This window comes from Scyliorhinus canicula, chromosome 3, assembly GCF_902713615.1.
Source record: "Scyliorhinus canicula chromosome 3, sScyCan1.1, whole genome shotgun sequence".
Taxonomy (NCBI): domain Eukaryota; kingdom Metazoa; phylum Chordata; class Chondrichthyes; order Carcharhiniformes; family Scyliorhinidae; genus Scyliorhinus; species Scyliorhinus canicula.
The window spans coordinates 32597448-32624418 of NC_052148.1; the positions used below are offsets into that span (position 1 = coordinate 32597448).

At 48.7% G+C, this 26971-nt stretch overlaps 1 protein-coding gene across 1 annotated transcript in view; it reads left to right on the forward strand.

Annotated features, from left to right (window-relative positions):
* Positions 1 to 26971, forward strand: part of rnf24 (ring finger protein 24) — an 87573-nt gene that overhangs the window by 21922 nt on the left and 38680 nt on the right. Inside the window, 2 exon segments of the mRNA XM_038793243.1 lie at positions 4252 to 4264; positions 6238 to 6266. Of these exon segments, the coding sequence (XP_038649171.1) occupies positions 4252 to 4264; positions 6238 to 6266 (42 nt within the window).

Consider the following 26971-nt stretch of genomic DNA (forward strand, 5'->3'; position numbering starts at 1 on the left):
GCTGACATTCATTCATTAAAACAGTGACTCGAATTTTGGGGAGATAGTGGCATCGTGGTGTTGTCGCTGATTAGTAATCCCGAGACCCAGGGAAATTCTTTGGGGTCCTGGGTTCGAATCCTACCATGGCAGATGATGAAATTTGCATTCAATACAAATCAGAAATTAAAAGTATAATGACTTAAAAAAAAAAAATTTAGAGTACCCAATTCATTTTTTCCAATTAAGGGGCAATTTAGTGTGGCCAATCCACCTAACCAGCACATCTTTGGGTTCTGGGGGCGAAACCAACGTAAACATGGGGAGAATGTGTAAACTCCACACGGACAGTGACCCAGAGCTGGGATCAAACCTGGGACCTCGGCGCCATGAGGCAACAGGGCTAACCCCCTGCGCCACCGTGCTGCCTTTAAAAGTATATTGATGACCATGAAACGATTGTAGTTAAAACCCATCTGGTTCACTGATGTCTTTTAGCGAAGGAAATCTATCGTCCTTACCTGACCTGGTCTGGCCTACAAGTGACTCCAGATCCATAGCAATTTGGCTGACTCTTAAATGCTCTCATGGATGGGCAATAAATACTGGACCAGCCAGCAATGCTCACATCCCATGAATGAATTTTAAAAATGTTTTAAATGTGCTCATTAAGGTATGGAAAGTGAGTGTTGAGTGAGAGAAATATCATGCAGTCAGCGTTAAGCACCTTGGGTTCAGGTATAGTGTATTGAAGTGCTGAGCCTCCAGAATATCTCTAACCTATCATTCCCATCGACCAACACCAGTCATCTGAATCAGATTTAGAAGGTGTGCCAATTTAGGGAAAACATTGTGCTGTGGGCCTCTGTTCCTGTCGAAACTGGATTGATGGCATCTACATCCATTTTATAAAGATCCATTGCAGTTAGCAAAAAAGAAGATACTTTAACCTAGTGATCTGAGCTGGATTCAGATCCTGAATCCAGTGGTGAAGGACAATATCTGCCCTGTAAAAAGATTCAATTCCCATGAGGCACCTGTTTAAATGCGTAACTTACGGAATATCGTAATGTGCAAAGCCGCACATCGTATTCATTACACTTTTTTGTTTACAGCACTTGCTTTACTCCATCTGTCATAGTCGACATATGGAAAGATTCCAATCCCAGCCCCCATCGAGCTTCACTGTTAACACGACTTTCTCCAGGCACCATGACATGCATTAACTTTCACCCAATGAAGATTGACACATAGGCCCAGATTTTCAGTGCGGAGATGGGTGGCTCGAGTTGGGAACTTAGCCGTTTATTTACATTCTAGCTGACCTTTACTTTCGCTCAGTTGGCTGGATAACTGGTTTGTGATGCAAAGCGAGGTCAATAGCGTGAATTCAATTCCCGTACCGGCTGAGGTTATTAATGAGCCTTCTCAACCTGCCCCTCACCTGAGGTGTGGTGACCCTCAGGTTAAATCACCACCAGTCTTGTCTGTCCCTCAAAAGGGGAAAGCAGCCTAGGATCACCTGGGACTCTGGTGACTTTACGTACTGTCGGGTAATGGGAGCAGATTTTCTCCGTCAGTCTCCCTCAATTGTCACACAAGAGCAAAGTACTGCGGATTTTGGAATCCAAAATAAAGCCAGGGCAGTACGGAGGTGCAGTGGTTAAGTTAGCACTGCTGCCTCACAGCGACGTGGTCCCAGGTTCGATCGTGGCCCCGAGTCACTGTCCGTGTGGAGTTTGCACATTCTCACCGTGTCTTCCTGGGTCTCACACCCACAACCCAAAAATGCCACGCTAAATTGGCCCTTAATTGGGAAAAGAATAATTGGATACTCTTAATTTATGGGAGGAAAAATAAAGCCATAAAATGCAGGAAACTCTCAACAGGTCTGTCAGCATCTGTGGAAATAGAAGCAGAGCTGATGGGCATGATTTTCCTCCCCCGTGCCCCACCGCGTGTTCTGCAGCGGTGGAGGGCAGCGTGCCAGTGGCCGGTGCGGAATCCTCTGGTTCCCCCATTGTCAATGGAATTTCCCATTGAACGCATCTTTCGCCGCTGTGATACCCACGGTGGGGATGCGCGATGGCGGGATCATAAAATCCCACCAGCGTGAACGGCCAGAAAATCCCACCCAACGTTTCAGGTCAATGACTTTTCATCATAACTGGGAGAAGCTGGAGATACATCAGCTTTTGAGTAAAGAGTGAATGGAGGAAGGAAAAACAAAAGGGAATTTATAGTGGTTTGCGAATAGACAAAATGAGCATTGCTGAAAAAAAGACATCATCATAAAATCCCTACGGTGCAAAAGGAAGCCATTTGGCCCATCGAGTCTGCACGGGCCCTCTGAAAGAGCGCCCCACCCAGGCCCACTCCCCTGCCCTATCCTTGTAACCCATCCTAACATGCATATCCCTGGACACAAAGGGTCAATTATGCCGGAGCTTTTCTCCTACATTCATCAGGACACTTCTTCCAGGACACTTTCCCCCTTTGATTGGTATTCTTGAGAAATGTCCTGAGGAGTGCAGGATGAAAAACTTCGACATACCTCTTTTTTCCAGTAATACAAAAAGGAAATTTCTGTGATACGGTGGAAGGCAGGAGCGATTAAATGAAAGCAGAGTTCGCCTTGCAGGGTGAGAGGAGGTGATTCTCTACCTTGATCGCACGCTGACCCCGCTCTCCTTGGTTGCTGTCGAAGCTCAGTTTAAGCTCAAGGAACATCCCCCATCTTTCGATTAGGTGCTTCCCCGTCTTCTGGACACAACGCTGTGTTCAACAGTTTCACTCTGTCCCCATTTTGCTTCCTATTCTTGACATGTTTCGGGTTTTCTCTTGTTTTGTTTTTTTTTGGACAGCAGCAACCCTGCTCTGGGTGCACCTTCGTCCATTTGTTTCTTTACGTGCCCACTTTTGCCACCTTGAAATGTTCTGAAGTTCCCACGATGCTCAGGAATTGCAAGCTCCAGGACTCAGCTGCTGAGTCAGTGATCTAAAGAAGAATGAACCTCGGTAGTACCTTCTTTAAAGTATTGATTTTAATTAATACCTCTGTGCTCAGCTCCCCTCCTGCTGTACTTTAACAAATCCCCCTGTATTTATTATTCGTACCAGCGGAAATTCCAGATTCAGCCTCTGCTGGCAGTAATTGCCCGTTCTGAAAAGCTACCTAATTAACTAACTGGGCAAATGCCATGAAGCATAACTGGGCTTGTGTGCCACTGGCTCACACTGAAAGGAAGGCTAATGTTAAGTTAAATGCTAAATGCAAAACCCACTGAAATTCTAGAAAGGGAGCAACCCTTAAAATGTCCTCGCTCGTCAAATCCCCCCGGTTCAGCATTCTGCAGTATTTTGTAGAACTGGATCAGTGCTTTAGCATCAAGGATGAACTGTTCAAGCCCTCCTTCCAGTCACTTGCTTTGGCATGATTAAATACTGCTGTGATTGTTCATTGTTTTCGAATTTAGCAGCTGAAACGCCCTGCACCATATTCGTTCTGTATTTCACAAGTGGTGGGTAAAGTTATGTCGAGGCCTATTGCCAGAGGCTGACTGGGATTTTCCCGTTGGCCTAAAGGTCCCTGGAAGGAGCAGGGCCAGTTTGACGGCCTGGGTAGACTACCGACAGCAGACCAGGGGCCAGCACTCTAGGTAGGCTTCGAAGCTCTCCCTGGCTTCAGCCTCAACTGTAAAACTGCCCGGTAAACGGGGATTCTGCTCCACCCCCACACAATGCTGGCCTGGTTGCAAAGGCCTTTCGTTATTCTAGATTTTATAAAGTTGCAGAGAAGGGTACCTGCTGCTGTTTCAGTGCTGCAGGGTCTCCTATTGGCTCTCCAGCTTTGAGAGCCCCCTGCTGTCGCCCTCCGATGAACGTAGAAAATAGGAGCAGGAGGAGTCCATTCAGCCCTTCAAGCCTGCGCGACCATTCATTATCATCATGGCTGATGATCCAACTCAGTAACCTATTCCCGCTTTCGTCCCATATCCTTTGATCTCTTTAGCCCCAAGAGCTATATCTAACTCCTTCTAGAAAGCATACAATGTATTGGCCTCAACTGTTTTCTGTGATAGCAAAATCCACAGGCTCACCACTCTCTGGGTGAAGAGGTTTCTCCTCACCTCAATCCTAAATGATGTACCCAGTATCCTTCAACTATGACCTCTGGTTCTGGATACCGCCACCATTGGGAACATGTCCAAAGATGTGCAGGCTAGGTGGATTGGCCATGCTAAATTGCCCTTAGTGTCCAAAAAAGGTTAGGTGGTGTTACTGGGTTACAGGGATAGAGTGGAGATCTGGACTTAAGTGGGGTGCTCTTTACAAGGGCCGGTGCAGACGCAATGGGCTGATTGGCCTCCTTCTGCACTGTAAATTCTAAGAAATCTATGAAACATCCTTCCTGCACCTACCTTGTTTAGTTCTGTTAGAATTTTATAGGTTTCTATGGGTCCTCCTCATTCTCCTAAACTCCAGCAAATATAATTCTAACCAATTCAATCTCTCCTCATATGTCAGTCCTGCCATCCAGGGAGTCAGCCTGGTAAGCCTTCTCTGCACTCCCCTGATTTCTCCTGATTTTGTTTATTGTCACATGAACCGAGGTACAGTGAAAACTATGGCCGGGATTCTCCCTTCTGGGGGCTAAGTCCCCATGCCGCGGGAAAACCAGCGGCACTCCGGCGTCAACAGCCCCCGAAAGTGCGGAATTCTCCACATTTCCGGGGGCTAAATGGACGCCAGAGGAGTTGACGCCGCTCCAGCCAGCGGCGAAGAGCTGGCGCAAGTTCACGCATGCGCAGATCGGCCGCCGTATTTTTGAGCATGTTCTCCCCTGGGCAATATGGCGGAGCCCTACAGGGGCCCGGCGTGGAAGAAAGAAGTGCCCCCGCGGAACAAGCCCGCCCGCAGATCGGTGGGCCCCGATCGCGGTCCAGGCCACCGTGAGGGCTCCCCCGGGGTTGGATCCTCCACCCCCATGCCCACTGAGGACCGCCCCCCGCATACTCACCTGCCAGGTCCTGCTGTGCGTGAGGTGAGTAATTCACACCTGCGGGACTGGCCAAAAATGGACGGCCACTCGGCCCATCGGGGTCCGGAGAATCGCAGTGGAGGGGGGGTGCTCTGTCAACGGCCCCCGACCAGCGTGAACAGTGCCTGAGAATACGACAGCCGGTGTCAGGCCCCCCCCCCCCCCCCCCGGGGATTCTCCGACCCGAGAGAGGGGTCGGAGAATCCCGGCCTATGTTTCTGCGAGCAGCTGAACAGATCATTAAGTACATGAAAAGAAAAAGAAGTAAAAGAAAATTCATAATAGCACCACAAGGTACACAATGTAACTACATAACACCAGCATCGGGTGAAGCATACAGGGGTGTAGTGTTATGTCATTGCCAACATCACCAGTGTGATTGCGGGTCTGGGTACAATCCCCACTCATGTTTTTTGCCCCTTGATGTTTCTCAGTTTTACCCATACAGATTCCACATCGTCGGAGCTAATATCCTTCCTCACTATTGCATTCATTTGCTCTTTAACTCGCTCGATATTTTTAAAGTTATGAAAGGCAGGGTAAATGTGGGGGGGGGGGAATTTTTCACTCGTGGGAGAATTCAAAATCGGGGCCCGTAAATACAGGAAAACTATTAATCAGGTCATTGATGAGAAAAAAGGATACATTTCTTTCGGCAGAGTGGTTAGAATATGGAACTCACTATCCGTGGAGGTGGTTGAGTCAAAAATCCGAGATGCTTTCAGGAAAGAAACAAGGTAAAAACACAATTGAAAACGGTAATGGAAAGACATGCTGAAAGGCAGAGATGAGCGTGATAGAACGGGAGGAAAAAGTGTGCCGTATAAACAGTAGCTATTGGACTGGAGAGACTGTTTGTGCTACACTCTATGTAATATAATTTATTATAATACAGGTAATAGATTCTCCCCATGTTTGCGTGGGTTTCACCCCCACAACCCAAAAGATGTGCAGGGTAGGTGGATTGGCCACACTAAATATCTCCTTAATTGGAAAAAGAGAATTGGGTACTCTAAATTTAAAAAAATAAATAATACAGGTAATAGTTATAATTCTCACGGTTTTATTTTTTTAAACTGCAAACAATTGCCAAGATTTTATACTATATTGGTGAGTTTTGTTGATCGTGTAGACGTGGCAATATTTTTGGTGTGTCCAGGAGTTTGCTCAAGTCCCCATCCATTGTGATTCTTTCTATTTTGCAGGTCATACTAAAGAGAAAGTAAAAGAACTCAATTTGCATGAGGTAAGGAAAAGGTATTTTTTAACGAGGATTTAATTGTCCTCGCAATTTGTTTCCTCAAGACTGGTAGGCCTCTGCAATGTCACTACTTGCCTCGTACGAGAGAGTGTTCAGCAACATTGTACACCACTCATTGATGGATTTTCCTTGAGTTCTTGATTTGTTTCCTCTTGCATTCGCTATTGGATTTATTAGTGACTATCTTGTATTTGCTGACGAGACAATGGAAACACATTCTCTATGTCGACCCTATCGATACCGTTTATCATTTAAAAATCTGGACCAGCTCACTGCTCAGCCTTCTCCTTTCTGGAGAAAAGAGTCCCAGGTTGTCCAGTTTTTCCTCATAGTTAGAACCTCTCGCATCCTTGTAAATCTTTATTGCACCTTCTCCCATGCATGTGTAACATAGAGGCCCAGTGCTCTACTTGTGGTCTAACCGAGGTACTGTACCAGGCTAGCATCATTCTCTGCTCCTCAGTTCTGTTCTGCTAGAAATAAACCGCAGTAGTTTGGATTTAGAGAGTGTTCCCCATGCTTAGACAGTTGGACATTCAGTTATGCTGGCTTGTTGTGTAAATGCAGTGTATCAATTCCCATTGCCAATCGAGCAACATTTTAAAAGTTATCCACTGTAATATTGGGTAGATAGTTTGGAGGCCAAAGAGGATGGGTTAGTGGGGGTGGGACAGGGGAAGGTCTAAACAAGCTGGGCTACCCTTGGGAAGGTCTGCGACTTTGCCTTGAATTGAAGCATGACCTAAAGGACTCTATCATTGAACACTATAGAATTTGTTAGTTGACTGGACAACTTAGTCCACTTTGGCCCGTCAAAGTTCTTTTCTACACCAAATGGGTGCATTATCCGAAGCAGGGCTGAATTTAATTCCCACGATGAACTTCTCTAGTCTCAAATGTTGGAGAGTTACTGAAATTCTGTTGTCTGCTGTTGAATGGTGGAGTTAATTCATCGTTGCTACCATTTTGTGTGTCAAATGTTGCCTCACCTGCCTCACAGGGCAGATTCATTAGATGTTTGCATCATGGCAGACATTGTGCATACGCTTAGTCATAAACATCCTGAGATCACTGCTAACTTAAGATTCAACTCGAGTGTGTTCTTGAGCGTCTGCACGCTTCTTTCAAACTCAGGGCTAAACAGTTTCCACAGTCTGTCCCTGTAATTTACCTTTGTTCGTAGCTTGATTTAACAGAGGTGACTGCAGTATTGTGTGAGGAAAATAGGAGAGGGTTAGCGTGATAGCTCAGCCTTGTTTGACCCAGTCCTCACTGAGATAGAGCTGTGTGATTCCATGGTGAGGTTGGCTGGCAATAACTGGAAACACACATTCATGGTGGAATAACTCCTTGCTGTTGAGTACTCATCCCAACTAATATTGGGGGTCCACAGAGTGACGTGCATATAGTCACAGCCTCCTGAACCATTGGGACTTCTTGCTCGCCTGGCAAGCCACTGCCTGTCCCTCCTGGCTTTTCTCTGGCCTTCTGAGAGAACATCCTCCTACCCGTCACTCCAGCCAAGAGCACTACCTGAACCCAGCTATGTGGTCAGCAAGAAGGTGCATAGTGGGGAAGACATTAACAGGGACACTTGACGTTCAAATGATAGGGTGCGTGCTAGAATTGTGTTGCCATTTTAGAGGATGTTTGATTTTGCAACCTAGCCCACTCTACATGCTTCCATTGCATGGATGGCATACCCACAATGACACAAGAAATAGGAGCAGGAATATGGCCCATCGAGCCTGCTCCGCCATGTCTGATCTATAGGCTTCAATTATATTTCCCCCACCCACCCCCTCCCCATTCACCATATCCCTTAATTCCCCAAGAGATCTAAAATCTGCCAATCCCACCTTTAAATGTATTAAACAGTGAGCACCCACAAGCCTCTGGGATAGAGAATTCCAAAGATTCACCACCCTCTGAAGAAACTGTGCTCAAGTGTTTTTTTTTAATTCCCCAAAAAGCAGAAACAATATCGCCGGATCTGCCCGATCAAGCCGCTACAGAACTTTGCATGTTTTGCAGTTCCACCGGGTTTGGCAATATGATGCTAAAATTCCACGCCCTACATTCTTTGTGTATAATGTGACTGCTTCCCTGAATGGATTGTGTGATTATTCCTTTCAGGAATGTGGATCTGGGGTGTTGCTGAGCTATTTTGTCAGTGCGTCATTCTCAGTGATGCTATAATTTCCATCCTGGTACTTTCCCAAAATCATAAAACTGTTACCAGGCAGAAGATGTCCATATCGGCCCTTCATGTCTGCACCTGCTCCCAAATGAGCAGTATGACTTAGTATGACCTGCCTTTTTTCCCCGTGTCCCTGCATATTGTTTCTATTCATGTCATCATCTAATGCCCGGTTAATTGCCTCGATTAGGCATTGTCGCTGTCCTTTCAAGTCATACATGCCCTCTTCACAGTTACTAATACTTCCAAGTCTTGTGTCATCCGCAAACTTTGAAATTGTCCCCTGCACACCAAGATCTGGATCACTAATATATATTGCATATAAAAGCAAGAGTCCCAATACAAAACCTCCGGGAACACCACTGCAAACCTTCCTCCAGCCCCAAAAAAATGTCCATTGACCAGTACTCTCTGTTCCTATTATTTAGCCAATTTTGTATCCAAGTTGCCACTGTCTCTTTTATTCCACGAGATATCATTTCACACATCAGCGTGGCACTGTCTTCTGAAAGTCCATGTAGACCTCATCAACAACATTACCCTCATTGACCCTTTCTGTTAGCTCTTCAAAACCTCCAGCAAGTTATTTAAGCATGATTTCCCCTTGCTGCCTCTTCTAATTACCCACATTTTCCACGTGACTAGTAATTCCCTTAAATAGTAACCCCACCTTGGCACCACACCGCATCAGGTTCATGCTTATCAGGACTGGCACCACTGCATCGGGTTCATGCTTATCAGGCCTGGCACACCACGGCATCGGGTTCATGCTTATCAGGCCTGGCACCACGGCATCAGGTTCATGCTTATCAGGAATAGCACCAATTGCTCGTCCATGAAATTCCCAGCCCACCAATAGGATGAAAATGTGTCTTAACGACCCACTTGCATCACCCAGCTAGCACAAGGTGCAAACCTCAACGCCATCATGGGACCAGAGCATCGGAAATGGTGCAACCGATCTCATTTTTCTTCTCTCCCCCGACACTGGATTCTCCGCCGCATCGGGACTCCACTACCTGCAGCGGAGAATCCAGCCTCATGTCTTTCTTTGCAAAAGGGTAAAAGAAAGATTTGCATTTCTATAACGCCTTCCTTGACTCATGTGCCAAAATGCTTTATATCCATTGTAGCCTGCGGTTTGTAATGCGGGAAACTCAGCAGGCCAATTGCCAGCCAACAAGTCTTTACTTACTCTGTCATGAGATGTGGGGTATTGCAAGCATAGCCACAATTATTACCCTACCCTAATTGCCTTTGAAAAGGTTGTAGTGAGCTGCTTTCTTGAACCACTGCAGTTCATGTGTTGTAGGCACATCTTCTGTGCTATTAGGGAAGGAATTCCACAATTTTGATCCAGCGACAGTGAAGGAACGGCAGTCTAGTTCCACGTCAGGATGATGAATGAATTAGAGAGGAGCTTACCTGTGGTGGCGTTCCCATGCAACTGCTGCAATTATCCTAGATAGCGACATTGACGGTACCTAGATGGTACATTGGTGAGACCATGCAGACGCTGCGACAATGGATGAATTTACATCGCCCGACAATCGCCAGGCAGGAATGTTCCCTTCCAGTCGGGGAACACTTCAGCAGTCAAGGGCATTCGGCCTCTGCTCTTTGGGTAAGCGTTCTCCAAGGCGGCCTGCAGAACACGCGGCAGCGCAGAATCGCCGAGCAGACACTTATAGCCAAGTTCCGCACACATGAGTACGGCCTCAACCGGGACCTTGGATTCATGTCGCATTACATTCACCCCCCCACCATCTGGCCTGGGCTTGCAAAGTCCTACCAACTGTCCTGGCTTGAGACAATTCGCACCTCTTTAACCTGGGGTTACCCATCTCTCTGGCTCTGTAAAGACTTAATTAGCTGCAAATGCTTGCATTCAAAGTATCATCTTGCATCTTTGACTTTGTCTATATAAATGTTTCTGGAACCTACCTCTTCATTCACCTGAGGAAGGAGCAGTGCTCCGAAAGCTAGTGATTTGAAACAAACCTGTTGGACTTTAACCTGGTGTTGTAAGACTTCTTACTGTGCTCGCCCCAGTCCATCTCCACAGCATCATACTAGATGGTAGAGGTCGTGGGTTTGGAAAGTGCTGTCAAAAGAGCCTTGGTGAGTTTCTGGCAAGAATTTTGTACAATGTACACACTGCTGTCGTTATGCGTCAGTGATGGAGGAATGTTTAAGTGATGGATGCGGTGCAATCAAGTGGGCTGCTTTGTCCTGGCTGGCGTTTAGCTTCCTGAGCTGCACTCATCCAGGTAAGTGGAGAGTATTCCATCGGACTCCTGACTTGTACCTTGTAGATGGTGGCCAGGCTTTGTGGAGTCAAAATTTGAGTAACCTCAGAAATCCCCATCTAGACCAGCTCTTGTAGCCATTGTAATTATATGGCCAGACCACTTCAGTTTCTGGTTAACGGTAAACCCCCCCCCCCCCCCCCCCCCCCCCCAAAGATCTTGGTGGTGGGGTATTCAAAAATGGTAATGCCATTAATGTCATGTGCAGATAAATCGATTCTTGTTGGAAATGGTCAATGACACGGCGGCGCAGTGGTTAGCACTGCAGCTTCACCGCGCCGAAGACCCGGGGTTGGAATTGGTCTGTGCGGAGTCTGTACGTTCTCCCTGTGTCTGTGTGGGTTTCCTCCGGGTGCTCCGGTTTCCTTCCACAAGTCCCGAAAGACGTGCTAGTCAGGTGAATTGGACATTCTGAATTCTCCCTCAGTGTACCCAAACAGGTGCTGGAGTGTGGCGACGAGGGGCTTCTCACAGTAACCTCATTGCAGTGTTAATGTAAGCCTACTTTTGATGCTAATAAAGATTATTGTAAAGTGGAGTTTGCACAATCTCTACCTGTCTGCGTAGGGTTCACCCCCACAACCCATGCAGGGTAGGTGGATTGGCCACGCTAAATTGCCCCTTGATTGGAAAAAGATGGTTAAACAATGGAAAGTCATTCACTGGTACTTGCGTGGAGTGAATGTCACTTAGCAGCCAAAATTAACTTGTGTCAATGCTAGCAGTTTGATTATTACTGATGCTTATGGGATTTCCACTGATATGGAAAGAGGCCAAATGGACTTTCTCCTCTCTCTGATGTGCATTTGATGTAATTCAGTGGAGTAAACGTCTGTCAATGTTTTAATCACAATTTATTATTGGGGCCATGCGTTTGGCATCAGAAGCAAATCAGTCAACTTGCTGCATCCTACTGTCATCGTCTAGAATTGGAGTGGTTCTCTGCTGATCAGTGTGAAATCAGATCTTTACTCTGTGTTTCCAGAAACTTCCATTGCAAGCAGCATCACTGCTTCCTTGGCAAGCCAGCTTCTCAGGACATTTCTAGTGAGCTATTTTTAAATATATATATTTTATTCAACTGTTTAAATTTTTTATACAAACAGTACCTGACGCACCCCCCCCCCCCCCCCCCCCCCCCCCCCCACACACACCAGGAAACCCGAAAAAATCTTTCTTGCAAAATTCCACACCTGCATATACCTAAAGTCCTCCTCACACTGAAGTCTCTGAAGTCTATACTTCACCCCTAACTCCTTTAAACTTGCAAATCTCCCCTCCAGAACCAAATTCTCTCCTCCCATCCCCGGAACCTCGCATCCATCCATCTCGGCTCAATCCCATGATTCCCTATTATCGGCATCATCTCGACCCTGACCTCAACTTGAAGTTCTGTCAAAATTGCCCCCAGATCGTCAGCTTGGCTACCACTACCGGATTCCCAGAATGCTTCCCTGCTACTAACGGCAGCGACACTGCTGCCAACGCCTGCAATCCTTACAGGACCTCACCTCCATCCGCACCCACACAGCCTCCAACCCCTTCCTCCAGCCCTGCAATTTCCCCGCATTCGCTGCCCAGCAATAATACAACAGATCCAGCAGAGCCAAGCACCCCCCCCCCCCGACTGCCAACCCTTTGGAGCACCGCCATCCTTATCCTCACCACCTTCCCTGTCCACATGAACATCAAGACCAGTCAATCCACCCCTCAAAAAAATACCTTTGGCAAAAAGACCAATAGACACTATAACAGAAACAAAATCCGTGGTAAAATATTCATTTTTACTGCCTTTACCTAGGCAGCCAACAACAAAGGGAAACTCTTCCACTTCCCCAGATTCTCCTTCACCTTCCCTACCAGGTTTGTGCAATTTAGCTTCCGGAGTCATGCCCAGTCCAGCTCTCCCTGCATCCCAAAGTACCTAAAGTGAGTTGTCGCCACCCTAAATGGCAACCACTCCACTGCTGCCCCTTCACCCAAAGGGAGCACAGCAAAACACCAACTTTTGCCTAGATTCAATTTGTATCCTGAAAACCGCCCCAAATTTCCCCAGCAACCCCATTATGTCCCTCATCGAGAAGCCTGGGTCCGTGATATATAACAGTAAATCATCTGTGTACAGCAACACCCTAAGCTCCAACTGCCCCCCCCCCCTCACTATCCCCCTCCATAAGCCCAAACCCCTCAGCGCAATCTCCAATGCGAACAAGAGGGGGACATGGGGCACCCCTGTCTTGTTCCCAGACTATTGTCCTATTTATCTGCACACAGCCTGTCAGATCCCATGTAGCAATTTTACCCAAGCCACAAACTTAGGCCCAATCCCAAACTTCTCCAGTACCGCAAGCAAATATCTCCACTCCACTCTGTCAAATACTTTCTCCGCATCCAACGGCACCATCACATCTAACACCCTCCCCTCTGCCGGAGAAAGCACGACATTCAGCAGCTGCTGCACGTTCGATGACAGCTGTCTGCCCTTAATGAACACCGTCTGATCCTCCCACACCACCTTCAGAAGATACCCCTCCAGCCTCACCGCCAGCACCGTTGCCAATATCCTGGCCTCCACATTCGTTGGAGAAATGGACCAATACGACCCACTGGGTCCTTATCAATAACAATGAATAGATGCCTGGTCTCCGGCAATCCCCCTTCGCCATCACATCTTCAAACATTTCCACCATCAGTGGCGCCAACTTGTCCTTGAACTTTTTATGGAACTCCACCAGGAACCCCATCCAGTCCGGCGCCTTACCCAACTCCATCTTCCCTATCTCTGCCTTCACTTCCTCCAGACCTAATGGCTTCTACAACCCAGTCCTTTCCACCTCTGGTCACTCCAACCGCTCCAAAAACTCCATCATCTTCACCCATCCTCCAACTTATATAAACCCCTGTAAAAGTCCTCAAACACCCTATGCACCTGCTGCAGACCCTCCTATCCCATCCCTAATCTGCACAACCTCTCACCGCTGCCTGCCAGCGGAAATGGCCTACTAACAATCCACTGGCCTTCACAGCATACTCAATACCCCCCAACCCCCTCGTGCTCGCTTCTACTGCCGAACTGCCCGTACACAGTAAGTCAAACTTCTCTTGCAACTCCTTCCTCCTCACCAACATCCCCAGCTCCGGATTCCCCACGTATCTTCCACCCACCTCCAAAATCGCCTCCACCAGCCGCTGCCGCCCGCCAACGCCTCCCTATCCACCTTCGCCTTAAATGCGTGATCTCCCCCCTCACTACCGCCTTCAATGCCTCCCAGACCTCCGACAATGAGACCTCCCCACTGTGATTAAACACTACATACTTCCCCAACACCCTCCCAATCAATACAACTGGTTAGATCTGCCAACAAGCCCGCATCCAGCCTCTGGGCCTGCCCCTTATCCAGGACCACATCCACCTAGTGCGGCCGATATCACAATCGCCGAGTACTTTGCCTTCTTTACCCCAGCCACCAGTGCCTTGCCCACCACAAAGTTGATCCTTGAATACACCTTGTGCGCCAAGGAGAAAATCAAATATTCCCTGTCTGGTGGATGCAAAAACCTCCACGGGTCCACCCCTCCCACCTCCTTCATAAACCCCCCTAACACCTTTGCCCCCCTCGAGGGGACCAGCGAACGAGGCCCACACCTCGCACCATTTTCCAACCCCCCCCCCATTATCAACTAGTGGCCATCCAGGTCCGGTACAGCTGCTAACATCCTCCTCACAAACCCAACGTTGTCCCAGGTTGGGGCTACACGCAAAGTAACACCACCATTCTCTCCTCCTGCACACACATCACTATCACGTACCTGCCCCCCTGGTCCGTCACCACCCTCTTCTTTCGGAACCTCACCCATTTACCCACCAGTATAGCCAACCCCTGCACCCTATCGATGCAAGAGTGGAACGCCTGGCTCACCCAGCCCTTCCTCAGCCACATCTGGTCCTTTAGCCTCCGATGGGTCTCCTGTAACAGCACCAAGTCCACTTTCAGGCCCTTCAGATCTGAGAAAACTCACTTGCTTCACCGGTCCCCCCCAACCCTCTTACGTTCCACGGCACCACTCACACGGGGGGGGTCTCTCAACCACTGCCCTTCCTACCCGCCATGACCTTCCTTCCAGGCCCCGCCTTGAAAGCAGGACCCTGCCCCAGCCCTTGTCAGTGCCGCTTCCCCCTCCCTCCCCACATCACTTTGTCTTGTAAACACCTCACCCAGAATTAACCCCATCCCCCAAACATTCGCACCTCCCAGACCCATCGAAACCTGCTCAAACCTGCTGAGTCCACAAAAGATCAGCCATGATCTAATTGAATGGCGGAGCTGGCTCGAGGGGCCAGATGGCCTACTCCTGCTCCTAGTTCTTATGTTCTTATGTTCTTAAACAGGTTACAATGGTTGCGGCCCCTCCCCCTCACCTTGCTCCCATTCACTAGTCAATATTGCTAACGCGATGGCCCGTCCCCCACATCTAAAATGAAACCACACCAACCCCAATGCACCCCTCACTCCCCAATCCCCATTACATCCAAAAATAACCCCAACAAATTTATCCATAACACCCATATAAAGAAAAAGAACCCAACTCAGAAAAAAACAAAGAAAGGTGTGATGAACAGTATTAATAACTGCTGTAAACGGTACCTGACCTTTAATACCTTGCCCCTTTAAGATGCTTGGAACCCTGGGGGACTCCGCCTCTGGCTACGCCCTCAGGAAACGGTATACAGTATAGGATAATGCTCCATGTGGTGAGCACACTTCTCTCGGATGCTGTTCAGTTCTCTGTAGATTAAAGCCTTTTGATTACCGACCTCGCTCTCGCGTCGTAATTGAGGGTGCCTCAAAAGGGAAAAAAAGGGGAGAAAAACTCAGCCAAAAACTGCCAAAATTCCAATTTCAGTCCGATCCCAGGCCTTCTCTTCACAAATGCCCCTGCCTCGAAGTAATAATCTCTGCCATTGTACGTGACCCTCAGCTTCGCCTCGTAGACCACACCAAACCGCACACTGCGTTTATAAAACGCCACCTTAGCCCGTCTGAAGGCCGTTCGCCTCCTTGCCAACTCCGTTGCAAAGTCCTGGTATACGCAGATACCGTTTCCTTCCCACTCCACCTCGCGCCTCTGCTTCGCTCATCCCAGCACACTCTCTTTCACCTGGAAATTATAGAAACAGGCAATCATCGTCTTCGGGGGTTCATTCATCCTCTGCCAGAGTGACCGGTGGGCCCCGTCCAACTCATACTGGGAGGGCTCCTCTCCATCCCCCATCAGCTTCGCTGTCACATCGGCAAAGCATACTGTAGGGCTCTGGCCTCCAGCCCTTCAGGCACACCCATGATCTTCAGGTTGTGCCGAAGCGATCGGTTCTCCAGGTCTTCAACATTGGCTCTCAGCCCTCTATTAATCTCTGCCACCCTCTGCAGCTCTTCATCCACTGAGGTAAAATGGTCACTATGCTTCGACAAGGCCTCCTCCCTTTCATTTTCTCCCCCCTGCTCCTGCACTGTTGTTGAAGCTCTCACCAACTCCTCTCCCGCCCACGCCTTAAGCGAGGCCATCAGCACCACCTTATGCTTTTCGAAATGCTTTAAGAATAGCTGTTCGAACTCTCCAGCCATCACCTCCGTCACCTTCTCCACTGTAATTGGCATGGCCCCACCCAAAGGGCTCTCTCCCGCCATCTTTCCTCCTGCTGCACCCCTCGCCACAGTTGGCGGCGGATATTCGTTCACTGCCTTCTTCCCTAGATTCTTCTTGCCGGTTTCTGACATTCTATAAATGTCCTAAACCTTCCCACAGCTCCTCCGGAACAAATCTTCACCAAAAACTGAGCTAAAAAGGCCATGAAAGACTAAACATCACACTAAACATGCAACCTCCACCTACAAGCTCACCATAACTAACCCTGGTGAGTTATTTAACACGGCTTCCCTGAAGGACATAAACATAAAATCATTGTGAATAAACATTCAACTTTAGACAACTGAATCTACCCAGTGGCTCCTTCGGGAAGAGTATTTGACCCGAGCCCAGTGGGCCACACACGGCCCATCTGGGTTCTGAGTGCGGCCCGTGGGACATTTTGTTGACTGTTGCCCACACACAGGGTCGCCACATTCCGCTGATTTGCGTTGCCGTCTTTTTTTACCTTCCTGTATGACTGATGAAACACAAGTGTAGCAAGGGCAAGCGAAGTGTGGTGCATGCTGAATGCACGCAACATTGACTGTGAGAGGCGTGCACTCTGTCTGAATCCAAAGTGTAAATATTTTTTTTTACATTTGAAGTTGATGATAGATCTGCTAATGTATAAAAGATTCAGCACTTTCTATATCTCGTTATGAAATAGTCCGCGTGTATTTAATCTTATTCATGGGATCATGTTTGGTAAACAAGCCTGATTGCAATCTTGCGGCCCACTGAGATGAAGGAGGGCCACTCAAGAGGCCTAACTCATCAGCCTAGGTTGCCCAATCACTGCGCTAGCCTGCCCACTAATCTAGCAACAAGCTGATGGAGGGCATGGACCTCCACAGAACACTCCCTATATAAATACAATGGCAGCTGAGTGACTGCAGGCAGCTCTGAATAATACCAGGGAGGGGAACTTGAGGTCAGTTTCAGTATTAAGAAAACAAAAGCTTGAGAAAGATTGACGCTGATGGTGTGAGCACATCCTTACTCCACCCTTACTCACTTCTTGAGGAGAATTCGCTAAAGAATTGGTTTAAGATGCCGGAAAGATTGAGCAGAAGATGGGAAATTCTTCCAGAAACTCGGCTGCACTTATCATCCATAGAGGCTCATTGTTGGCCTAGATTTGTCCACTTTGGGAGTACTGTAACTCTCTACATTGAAGAGAAAAAAAATACTTTAACTATTGTTGGACTTGAGCCTCGGCCAAAACCATAGACGAGATGACGAGGGGATGAAGTCTTCCTTCACTTTGAAGTCCATTTCTCACAAAATCAGAAAGGTGTTTGAAAGCTGTTGCTCCTCCACAAAAGGTAAAGCAGGACCCAAACAGCACTGAGAAACTTTCAGGTGGTTAATCTAAACCTGCACAACATGTTCCAGGACCACAAGCTGCAACAGCTGAAAGACAGTGTTGTGTGTCAGTTTGTATAGACCACTAGCAGCAGCGATTCAGTCACTGCTTTCTTGTCCAATCCTCTCCCAGAACTCTTAAGCTTTGTTCACAAATGTTCACACTGAGCATCATGTGTTGAATCAGGATAGTTCGAGGAGGTGTCTGCCCATGGTTAAATCTCAGACTTGTCATTCACTTATCCAACGCTTTCTCCCAACACCACTGTGCACCCATCAGCTGCAAGAGTTCAACCTCCAAGGGTTCGTCCTTATCACAGTTATCTCTTGTGGTAGTAACCACTGTTGTATTATATTGTATATATGGGTATTACGGTAAGGCCCCTGTACTACAGGTATGGGGGTAGATCCCTGCCTGCTGGCTCCGCCCAGTAGGCGGAGTATAAACATGTGGGCTCTCCGAACAGCAGCCATTTTGCCAGCTGCTGTAGGAGGCCACACATCTCTGTGTAATAAAGCCTCAATTACATTCTACTCTCATCTCGTCGTAATTGATAGTACAACAATTTATTACGCAGAGATTGATGTGGAGATGCCGACGTTGGACTGGGGTGAGCACAGTAAGGAGTTTTACAACACCAGGTTAAAGTCCAACATGTTTGTTTCAAACACGAGCTTTCGGAGCACTGCTCCTTCACTTGAAGATCACAAACATGTTGGACTTTAACCTGGTGTTGTCAGACTTCTTACTGTTACACAGAGATTTTCAGAGATGGACCTCCGCATCAAACCGGATCGCCTGCAGTTGCATCCTCAAGCAGACAACGCCAAAAAAGACTTTGAACATTGGCTAGCTTGCTTTGAAGCTTACATCGGGTCTGCGGCAGACGCAATCCGAGAAGCACAGAAGCTCCAGATTTTGTACACGCGGCTGAGCTCCATCGTTTTTCCCCTCGTCCAGGACGCGCCGACCTACGAAGATGCCATGGCGCTACTGAAGGAGAATTACGCTCAGCGGACCAATAAGATCTACGCCAGGCACCTCCTGTCCACGCGGCACCAACTTCCCGGTGAGTCTGTGGAAGATTTCTGGCGTGCCCTGCTTGCCCTGGTGAGAGACTGTGACTGCCAGGCCGTTTCGGCCACTGAACATTCAAAACTGCTAACGAGAGATGCATTTGTCATGGGCATAGGGTCTGACTACATTGGCCAGCGCCTCTTAGAAGGGGCCACGCTTGACCTCGCGGCGACCAAGAAACTAGCGCTCTCACTCACGGTCGCCTCACGCAACGTACAGGCCTATGCCCCCAACCGCTCGGCTCACCCCTCCTGTGCATCATGGACTCTGCCGATGCTCACCCCATCGTGGACCCCATCAGCGACCCCCCCCCAGCCAACCCCACGCCTGCGCCGCGCAGCAGCCAACCAACCTTGGGGGACCCAAATGCTACTTCTGTGGAGAGTCAAAACACCCCCCGGCAGTGCTGCCCGGCGCGGAGCGCCCTCTGCAAGGCCTGTGGCAAGGAGGGACATTTTGCTGCACTGTGCCAGGCCCGCTCAATCGCCGCTATTGTCCCGGCACCCCCCACGTGCGGCCAGTGGGCGCCGCCATCTTGCTTGCCTCAGAACCAATGGGCTCCGCCATCTTGCCTTCCCCAGGACACGTGCGGCCCATGGGTGCCGCCATCTTACCCATCTCAGGACCCCTGCCCGTCGGCCACCTCATCGGGCCACTCATCGCCTGCAACCGCCGCCGACCAACTACAGCTCGCCTCGGTCACGATTGACCAGTCTGAACCACACAACCTCGCGACCGCTTCGACAAAGGTGAAGGTCGACGGGCACGAGATATCCTGCCTTCTGGACTCAAGGAGCACTGAGCTTCATCCACCCCGATATGGTAAGGCGCTGCTCCCTCGCGGTACACCCCGCTAACCAAAGAATCTCCCTAGCCTCCGGATCCCACTCCATGATGATCTGGGGGTACTGCATCGCCACCCTCACCGTCCAGGGCGTAGAGTTCAGCGGCTTCTGGCTCTAACTCCTCCCCAACCTCTGAGCTGCCTTGCTACTTGGCCTGGACTTCCAGAGCAACCTCCAGAGCCTGACCCTGAAATTCGGCGGGCCCCTACCACTGCTTACAGTTTGCGGCCTCGCGACCCGTAAGGGTTGGATTGGATACAACAAAGCACAGGAATTGAGCTGCAATCTTCCGATAACTGCAAGCAGAGAGGAGGCAGATCCCTCCAGGAAAGAATATCAGGAAAGCATTCCAATAGCCATTCTTGGATATCTCCAGGTAGTCATTAAAATAAAACCTGCATTTATAAAGCTCTTTTCACCACCATTGGCCATCTCGTGGTTTACACCAACACTGTGGTGGGGCGGGGCCTGAAAGAGCTGACATGGCCGCCTCCACAGAGATTGGGGTACTGGCATTAAGGGGCGCCCCAATCAACACAGAAAGAAGCCCCCTTCAGGGATATGGGGAACCCCCCCCCCCCCCCCCCCTCACAAGCATCGGGACTTTCCCCCCACCCACCACAAGCATCAGTACCAGAGCTCCCGCCAGCATGGGCCTCCCTCCCTTCCAACAAACAGAACGGGAACCCTTCCCCCAATGGGGACCCCCACAGGGTCCATCCCTGTGACTGCCCCCATGGCATAGGTTGGCACTCCCGGGAGACGGGAGAATGTGGCCCCAAACTGACCGCGTATATTTAAATCTGCCTCATGGGCCGGGTGGATTGCGCACAGTTCGGCTCCCAGTGCGAAGGCCGTTTTAGGCATCTCTCGTGATGCCCCCAGTTCAACAGGATCGGCGCAAGCCGCTACGGGGTGGAAAAACCTCTCCCTATATGTAAATGTATTAAAATTACCTTCTTTCCGGGCATCCTATTAGCCCTCTTGCTTCAGGAGAAACCCCCCCCCCCCCCCACCATCCCTGCCTTCCACAACAACCATCCCTCCCCACCCACTGTATTTAATTGAATAGTGAGCACACTCCCTGGCTGCTAACCAATCAACTCATTAAAAAGTTGTATTAGACGTCAAACACGAGGCCAGCACCCGGAAATGTGCCCAACGCCAGAATTAAAACCCAGCCCATTATCACTATTTCTCTTTCACTGATGCTGGCTGACCTGCTGGGTATTTCCAGCCTTTCCTGTTTCATCTGAGCTTTCAAGCAGGTGTAATATTTTGCTTTTTAATGAAACTGTGTGACCATGACCATGGTGTTAGAGCTCTCTGTAACGTTTGGCATAGGCAACCACACCATCCATCTTCTCTCTCCTTTGTTGTCCAGCATGGTGGGCCTACCTTCATTCAGTTGTCCAGTCCAGTTGATTCTTGATGCCCTCTGAAGTGGCCTCGCAGGTCCTTCGGTGGCAGAAGCATTTACCTACAACAAGGCTCATCGCTATCTTCTCAGGGTAATTAATGGTGGGCAATCAATGTCAGCGTTGCCCATATCCCAAGAGCAAATCAAATAAAACCTGGCCAGATCGTCTGTTTGGTCTTGTTTGTTGAGTGAGGAATGCTCGTCATTAAGTGAGGGCCTCAGCCCTGTGAGCTGCTGAGATATTATATAACAAGACGACAGGTTGAGCTGACATTTTTGGCAATCTGCTGTTAGTGTAGCAATATCCAGTAGTCAAGGGTTTCGCCCTCAAATCACCTGATTTGTTGGGAACAGGGCCCTCGGGCTGTGAATGAAATTATGCCGCTGTTGCCTGCTGGTTAGGGCAGTTTATTCATGCGTTGTTGGTTTATATTTGTGTTTTACACTTAGAGGACAGCACGCTTCGCTATTCTGTCATTGTATGTTCTACTTGGCGAGGCAAATAGTCATCAAATGAATGTTTAATGCATGCGTCCGTCTCACTTTTGTTTTGGCAACGTGTGTCAGGAGGGAAGTGGTCCCACAATAGCTAGAAATGTTGAAATATTATTGATATTAGAAACACAAGAAAATACAGGCATAGTAACTACCCTGCAGTTACTGGGAAATGAACTAACACCTCTCACTGACCCATTCCCCCAAATATCATTCAAATATCCCTTGAGGTTTTTCAACACTGTCCAGCTCCGCTGCCTACTTGGGTTATCTGTTCTGTATGACCCAGTGCAATGAGTTTGCTAAATCCTCCAGTGTTTGCTGGCTATATTGACAGTGCACAATGTGTACATCCGGAATGAGCCCAGCGTGAACCACTATCCCCTCGCAGACTAGGATTGGAAGATTTGCATTTTATTTAAATTGACTGTAGTATGGAAATTTTTCAGCTGTGATGCAAAACAACAGATGGAGGTGCATTATATACCCCAGCCAATATTTTGTTCTATTGGGTGGGAGTTTATGGAGGTGATGGGGTGAGGGGTGTTCTTCCAGCTGGAGAGGCAGCGAGAGACCCGCATCGTCTCCTTTGGACAAGGCCAGCCGAACCACAAACCACAGGCCAATCAGTTGAGAGGCCAGCAGCGGGCTTTTCCCTGGGATCAGGAACCCAGGGGAGGAGGCCTTGCCTACTGGAAGCTGCTAGCCAATCAGAAGACGGCTGATCTTTTCTTTTCCTCAGCAGCAATGGCTGGATCGACACCTACCGATCACCTGGGATCATGGAACCACCCAGAAGCCAGGGTTATGTCATAGCGGGAGGGGATTTGCTGGGTGGGGTTCGTGGAGCAAGGGTGCAGTGGGGGGCTCGGCAGCAAGGTAATTTGGAGGGGGGGGGGGAGTGGCTCTCAGCGGACCCCTCACTTCCCAATCCCAAGCCCCTTGATCAGGCACTGAATGATTTTGAATCCGGGCTCGCCCCCACCACCCCCTGCACACCCTCGCCCCCAAGAGACAACAGGTAGCCCACACCACTTTACCAGTTGTGCTCCCATGTAGTGACCGGCCCGCCTGCCCACAGATGAGCTAATACCAGCGGTAGTGGCATAGGGCCCTTATGTGGGCATTAATTGTCCGCTTAAGCGCCTCATTTGGCAGCAGGGTGGGAAGACACTCCACGGTCCGCCCCTCCATAGACCTAATCAGGCTGGACGCAGGAAGGTGGAAGGTGCTCACCTGCCACTCTCTTGCCTAATAAAATGACCTCCCCGTCTCTTAGCATGCCACTCGAGAGGGCAGAAGATACTGCTCATTGACTTCAGAAACAGGAAGTGTAACTTGCTGGCAATTTGATGCCACCTGTTCCGTGCTACTGCCCAAAGTGAATTTTTACCCTTTATGTTTATGCGTTCTTCAATCTAGCCACTGTAATTGATAATTCTGGGCTAGGGAAGTGAGGGTAAACTATCCTGGGAACTATCCATTGATCCCAGCTGGATAATCCCCACTGCGTGGGTGTTGGTGAGGGGCAGGGATGAGGTCAGTTCCAGGGCCTCCCTCAGAGTGACATACGCTGTGAAGAGTGACAACTTGATTGAGGTGCTGGAACCTTACCCCAGTGTGTCTCTGCGCCTCTTGGGGAAGAGGGAAAGAAAAGGAAAAGGTGGCGCAGTGGTTAGCATTGCTGCCTCACGACGCCGAGGAACCAGGTTCAATCCCAGCCCCGGGTCACTGTCCGTGTGGAGTTTGCACATTCTCCCCGTGTCTGCAAGGGTCTAACCCCCACAACCCAAAGATGTGCCTGGTGGTTGGATTAGCCACACTAAATTGCCCCTTTATTGGAAAAAAAAGAATTGGGTACTCTAAATTTATTTTTAAAAAAGAAAAGGAAAGAATGTGGCGAGGGAGGAGGTGGCAAAATAGTACAAAGATAATTTTTTGATGAGAGATGAAGGCCTGTCAAAGCAGGGGTTAGCCAAGGTGATTGCAATATCCCACGCCAGGCACAATAGTAAAATCCCCATGAAATTTTCTTCCGCTACAGAAAGTGGATCTTAGCCCCAGATTCTTCAATCCCTTTGAAAAGAGACTCTTGTGTCGACTCGCAGAAAATATTTCCTTTGTTATTGAGATATGATTAACCTCAGTGTGTGCAGGTATGGAGAGAGTCCCCAAACTCAAATAAAGGGACTCTTCAGCTTTCCATTAACCCCTTAAAGCGAAAGGTCCTGTGGACGTCTCGCCGATTGTTTTTCATACGCTTTTTCCATAATGCTCAGGGTCTGGTAAGTGGAGATGGTGCAACAAATGGAGCAACTCAACATATTTATTTGTTGGCCTTTGAGAAATGGATCTCCTGCTATTTTTAGAATGTCTTCTGGAGATTTTACCAATAAAGGAAGTGTAATGTGTCTGAGAGGTGACACTGTAAACCTGACGTGCCAATGTTTTGGAAATTCAATATTTCTTTTATATAAAGTAACGGTGAAATTTCTTGTTTTTGATTTCAGTTTATGAACTGTATTGAAATCTCAGTTTATTAATATTTAGGGTCAGAGGTTGTTGCACAATACTATATTATGGTCATTATTACACACCTAGTATTGTTAGAAAGACTTTTTATACATGTTCATTGTACGTGGGCATTGCAGGCTGTGCCAGCATTTATTGCCCATCCTTGATTGGTCTTGAGGGGGCCAATTGTATACTCTAAATTTATTTTAAACAAAGATCACAAAAAAGAGCTTCCACACGCAATGTTTCCCCAAGGATACTGATGAGGCTTAGCCAGGAGCCCAGACATCCTGTTGTGATAGCTGTGCCCAAGTAAAAATGTTGCTTGACTGAAATGGGGGGGGTGCGGGGTATGGGCGAGAGAGCTGTTTTTGTTTTACTGTTACTACTACCAGTGGAACAAAGCCCCAGCGCACTGGGGACGAGGGGGCAAGGAGGAGCGGGCGGGAATAAGCCACCCAGTTCCGCACTCAGCAGCTGCTGTGGCTGCCTCCAAATTCTTCCCAGGGGAGATATACCCAACTCCAGCAGACACCCCCCCCCCCCCCCCCCCCCCCCCCCCCTCACCCACCACCACCACTACCCAACCCTGGATTAAAATTTCCACTTTTCCAGGCACTTCCTCTGAGGGTAGGTGCAATAAGGGAGGAAGTTCCCTGGCTCCTGTTAGCCGTGTCTAGGATGAAAATCCTGGAATTCCCTTCCCAGCTGCACTGCAGGTGTACCTATACTTCACAAACTGCAGCGGTTCAAGGGGCAGTTAGGGATGGGCAATAAATACTCACTTTGCCATCAACCTCCATCTCCCATGAAAGAACAATAAAAACACTTGTTGGCCCGCAGAAGAAGAACTGCAACTTGTGAAGAGTCACTGCAGAGTTAGCCAAAAAGGGAAGAAAATTGGAGGTGGTGGTGGTGGTGGTGGTTGGGGGGGGGGGGGGGGGGGGGGGGGGGGGAGACAGTGAATGCCTGAAACATCCTTTAAGTGAGTTAATGGCTAATTTAGGTTGGACTTTGGGATGTTCTAACAGTAATCAGTGTGGACGTCAGGATGGACTAACAGAGGAACTTCCTTCAACACTATTAGCCAGTGGTGGGCCACCTACGGCCCAGTGGCCACATGTGCTCCATCCGGATACGAGTGTGGCCCATGACACATTTTGTTGACTGCTGCCCAGGCGCAGGGTTGCTCCATTCTGCTGATTTCCTACCGCTATGATTGAAGTGGCACACGTGTAAAACAAAAGCATTTTCTGTAACTCAATATTAAATATTTTCAATCTTATTCACGGGGTCATGTTTTGGGAATGAGCCTAATTCCAATCTTGCAGCCCACTGAGATGAAGAAGGGCCGCTCATGGGGCCCACTCACTAGCCCAGGTTGCCAATCACTGCTACAAGCCTTCAAAAGCTCCATGTTTATCCCAGTTCTGCAGCCATGTACATCCACCATCTCCTTCCCCCCCCCCCACATCCATGAACGGCCATGCCCTCAGCCATCGAAGTCCCTCACCTCTGGAATTCCCTCCATACATCTCTTTGCCTCTCCGTCTCTCTCCTTCTTTAAGCCCCAGCTTTGTTGAAGCCTTCGGTCACCAATCATAAAAAAAATATTGCCTTGTGTGGCTCAGTGTTATAGAATTATACAATTCATAGCATTTACAGTGCAGAAGGAGGCCATTCGGCCCATAGAGTCGGCACCAGCTCTTGGAAAGAGCACCCTGCCCAAGCCCACACCCCCACTCTATCTCCATAACCCAGTAACCCCACCCAACACTAAGGATAATTTTGAACACTAAGGGCAATTTATTATGGCCAATCCACCTAACCAGCACATCTTTGGACTGTGGGAGGAAACCGGAGCACCCGGAGGAAACCCACGCACACACGGGGAGAACGTGCAGACTCCGGACAGACAGTGACACAAGCCGGGAATCGAACCTGGGACCCAGGAGCTGTGAAGCAGTTGTGCTAACCACTATGCTACCGAGCTGCCCGATTGTCATATTGTGTTTCCTAAGAAACATCATGGGATGACTTACAACAGTGAAGTTGCAAATAGCTGTGAAAACGCACAATTCTTGGTTGCCTCATCTGCATCGATCTTGTGACACTGCGAGGCCTTTGACAGTTCCCTGTAACAGTTGCCCAACCAGAAATGCGGCTTTATTCTCCAATTATAATGAGATATTTAAACCAGGGAGATTCGGGAGATTATCTGTCAATCCCAAAGTGTTCCACTACAAACAGGCAACTTCCAGAAAGCCCACTGAGCCTATCCAATTCAGAGGAAGTGAAGGAGCAACAAAGGATGATCCGAAAGTGCAGAGGTCACACTCACTTAATACGTCTTAATAGTGGTTAGCACTGCTTCCTCAGAGCACCAGGGACCCGGGTTCAATTCCAGCCTCGCGTGAATGTCTGTGTGGAGTTTGTACATTCTCCCCGTGACTGCATGGGTTTCCTCCGGGTGCTCCAGTTTCCTCCCACAGTCCAAAGGTGTGCAGGTTAGATGGGATTAAGGGGATAGGGTGGGGTAATGGGCCGAGATAGGGTGCTCTTTCAGAGGGTCGGTGCAGACGCGATGGGCCGAATGGCCTCCTTGCGCACTGTAGAGACTCTGTGGACTGCGTCAGCATTGTAGAATTCCAGCCGGCAAATGAGTCATTAACTGTGAAAAGACATTTTGAATACCGATTTGTACTCAATTTAGGGAAAAGATTGGAGACAAAGTCACTTAGCATCAGACTTTTTTTTTTTAAAATAATTTTTATTG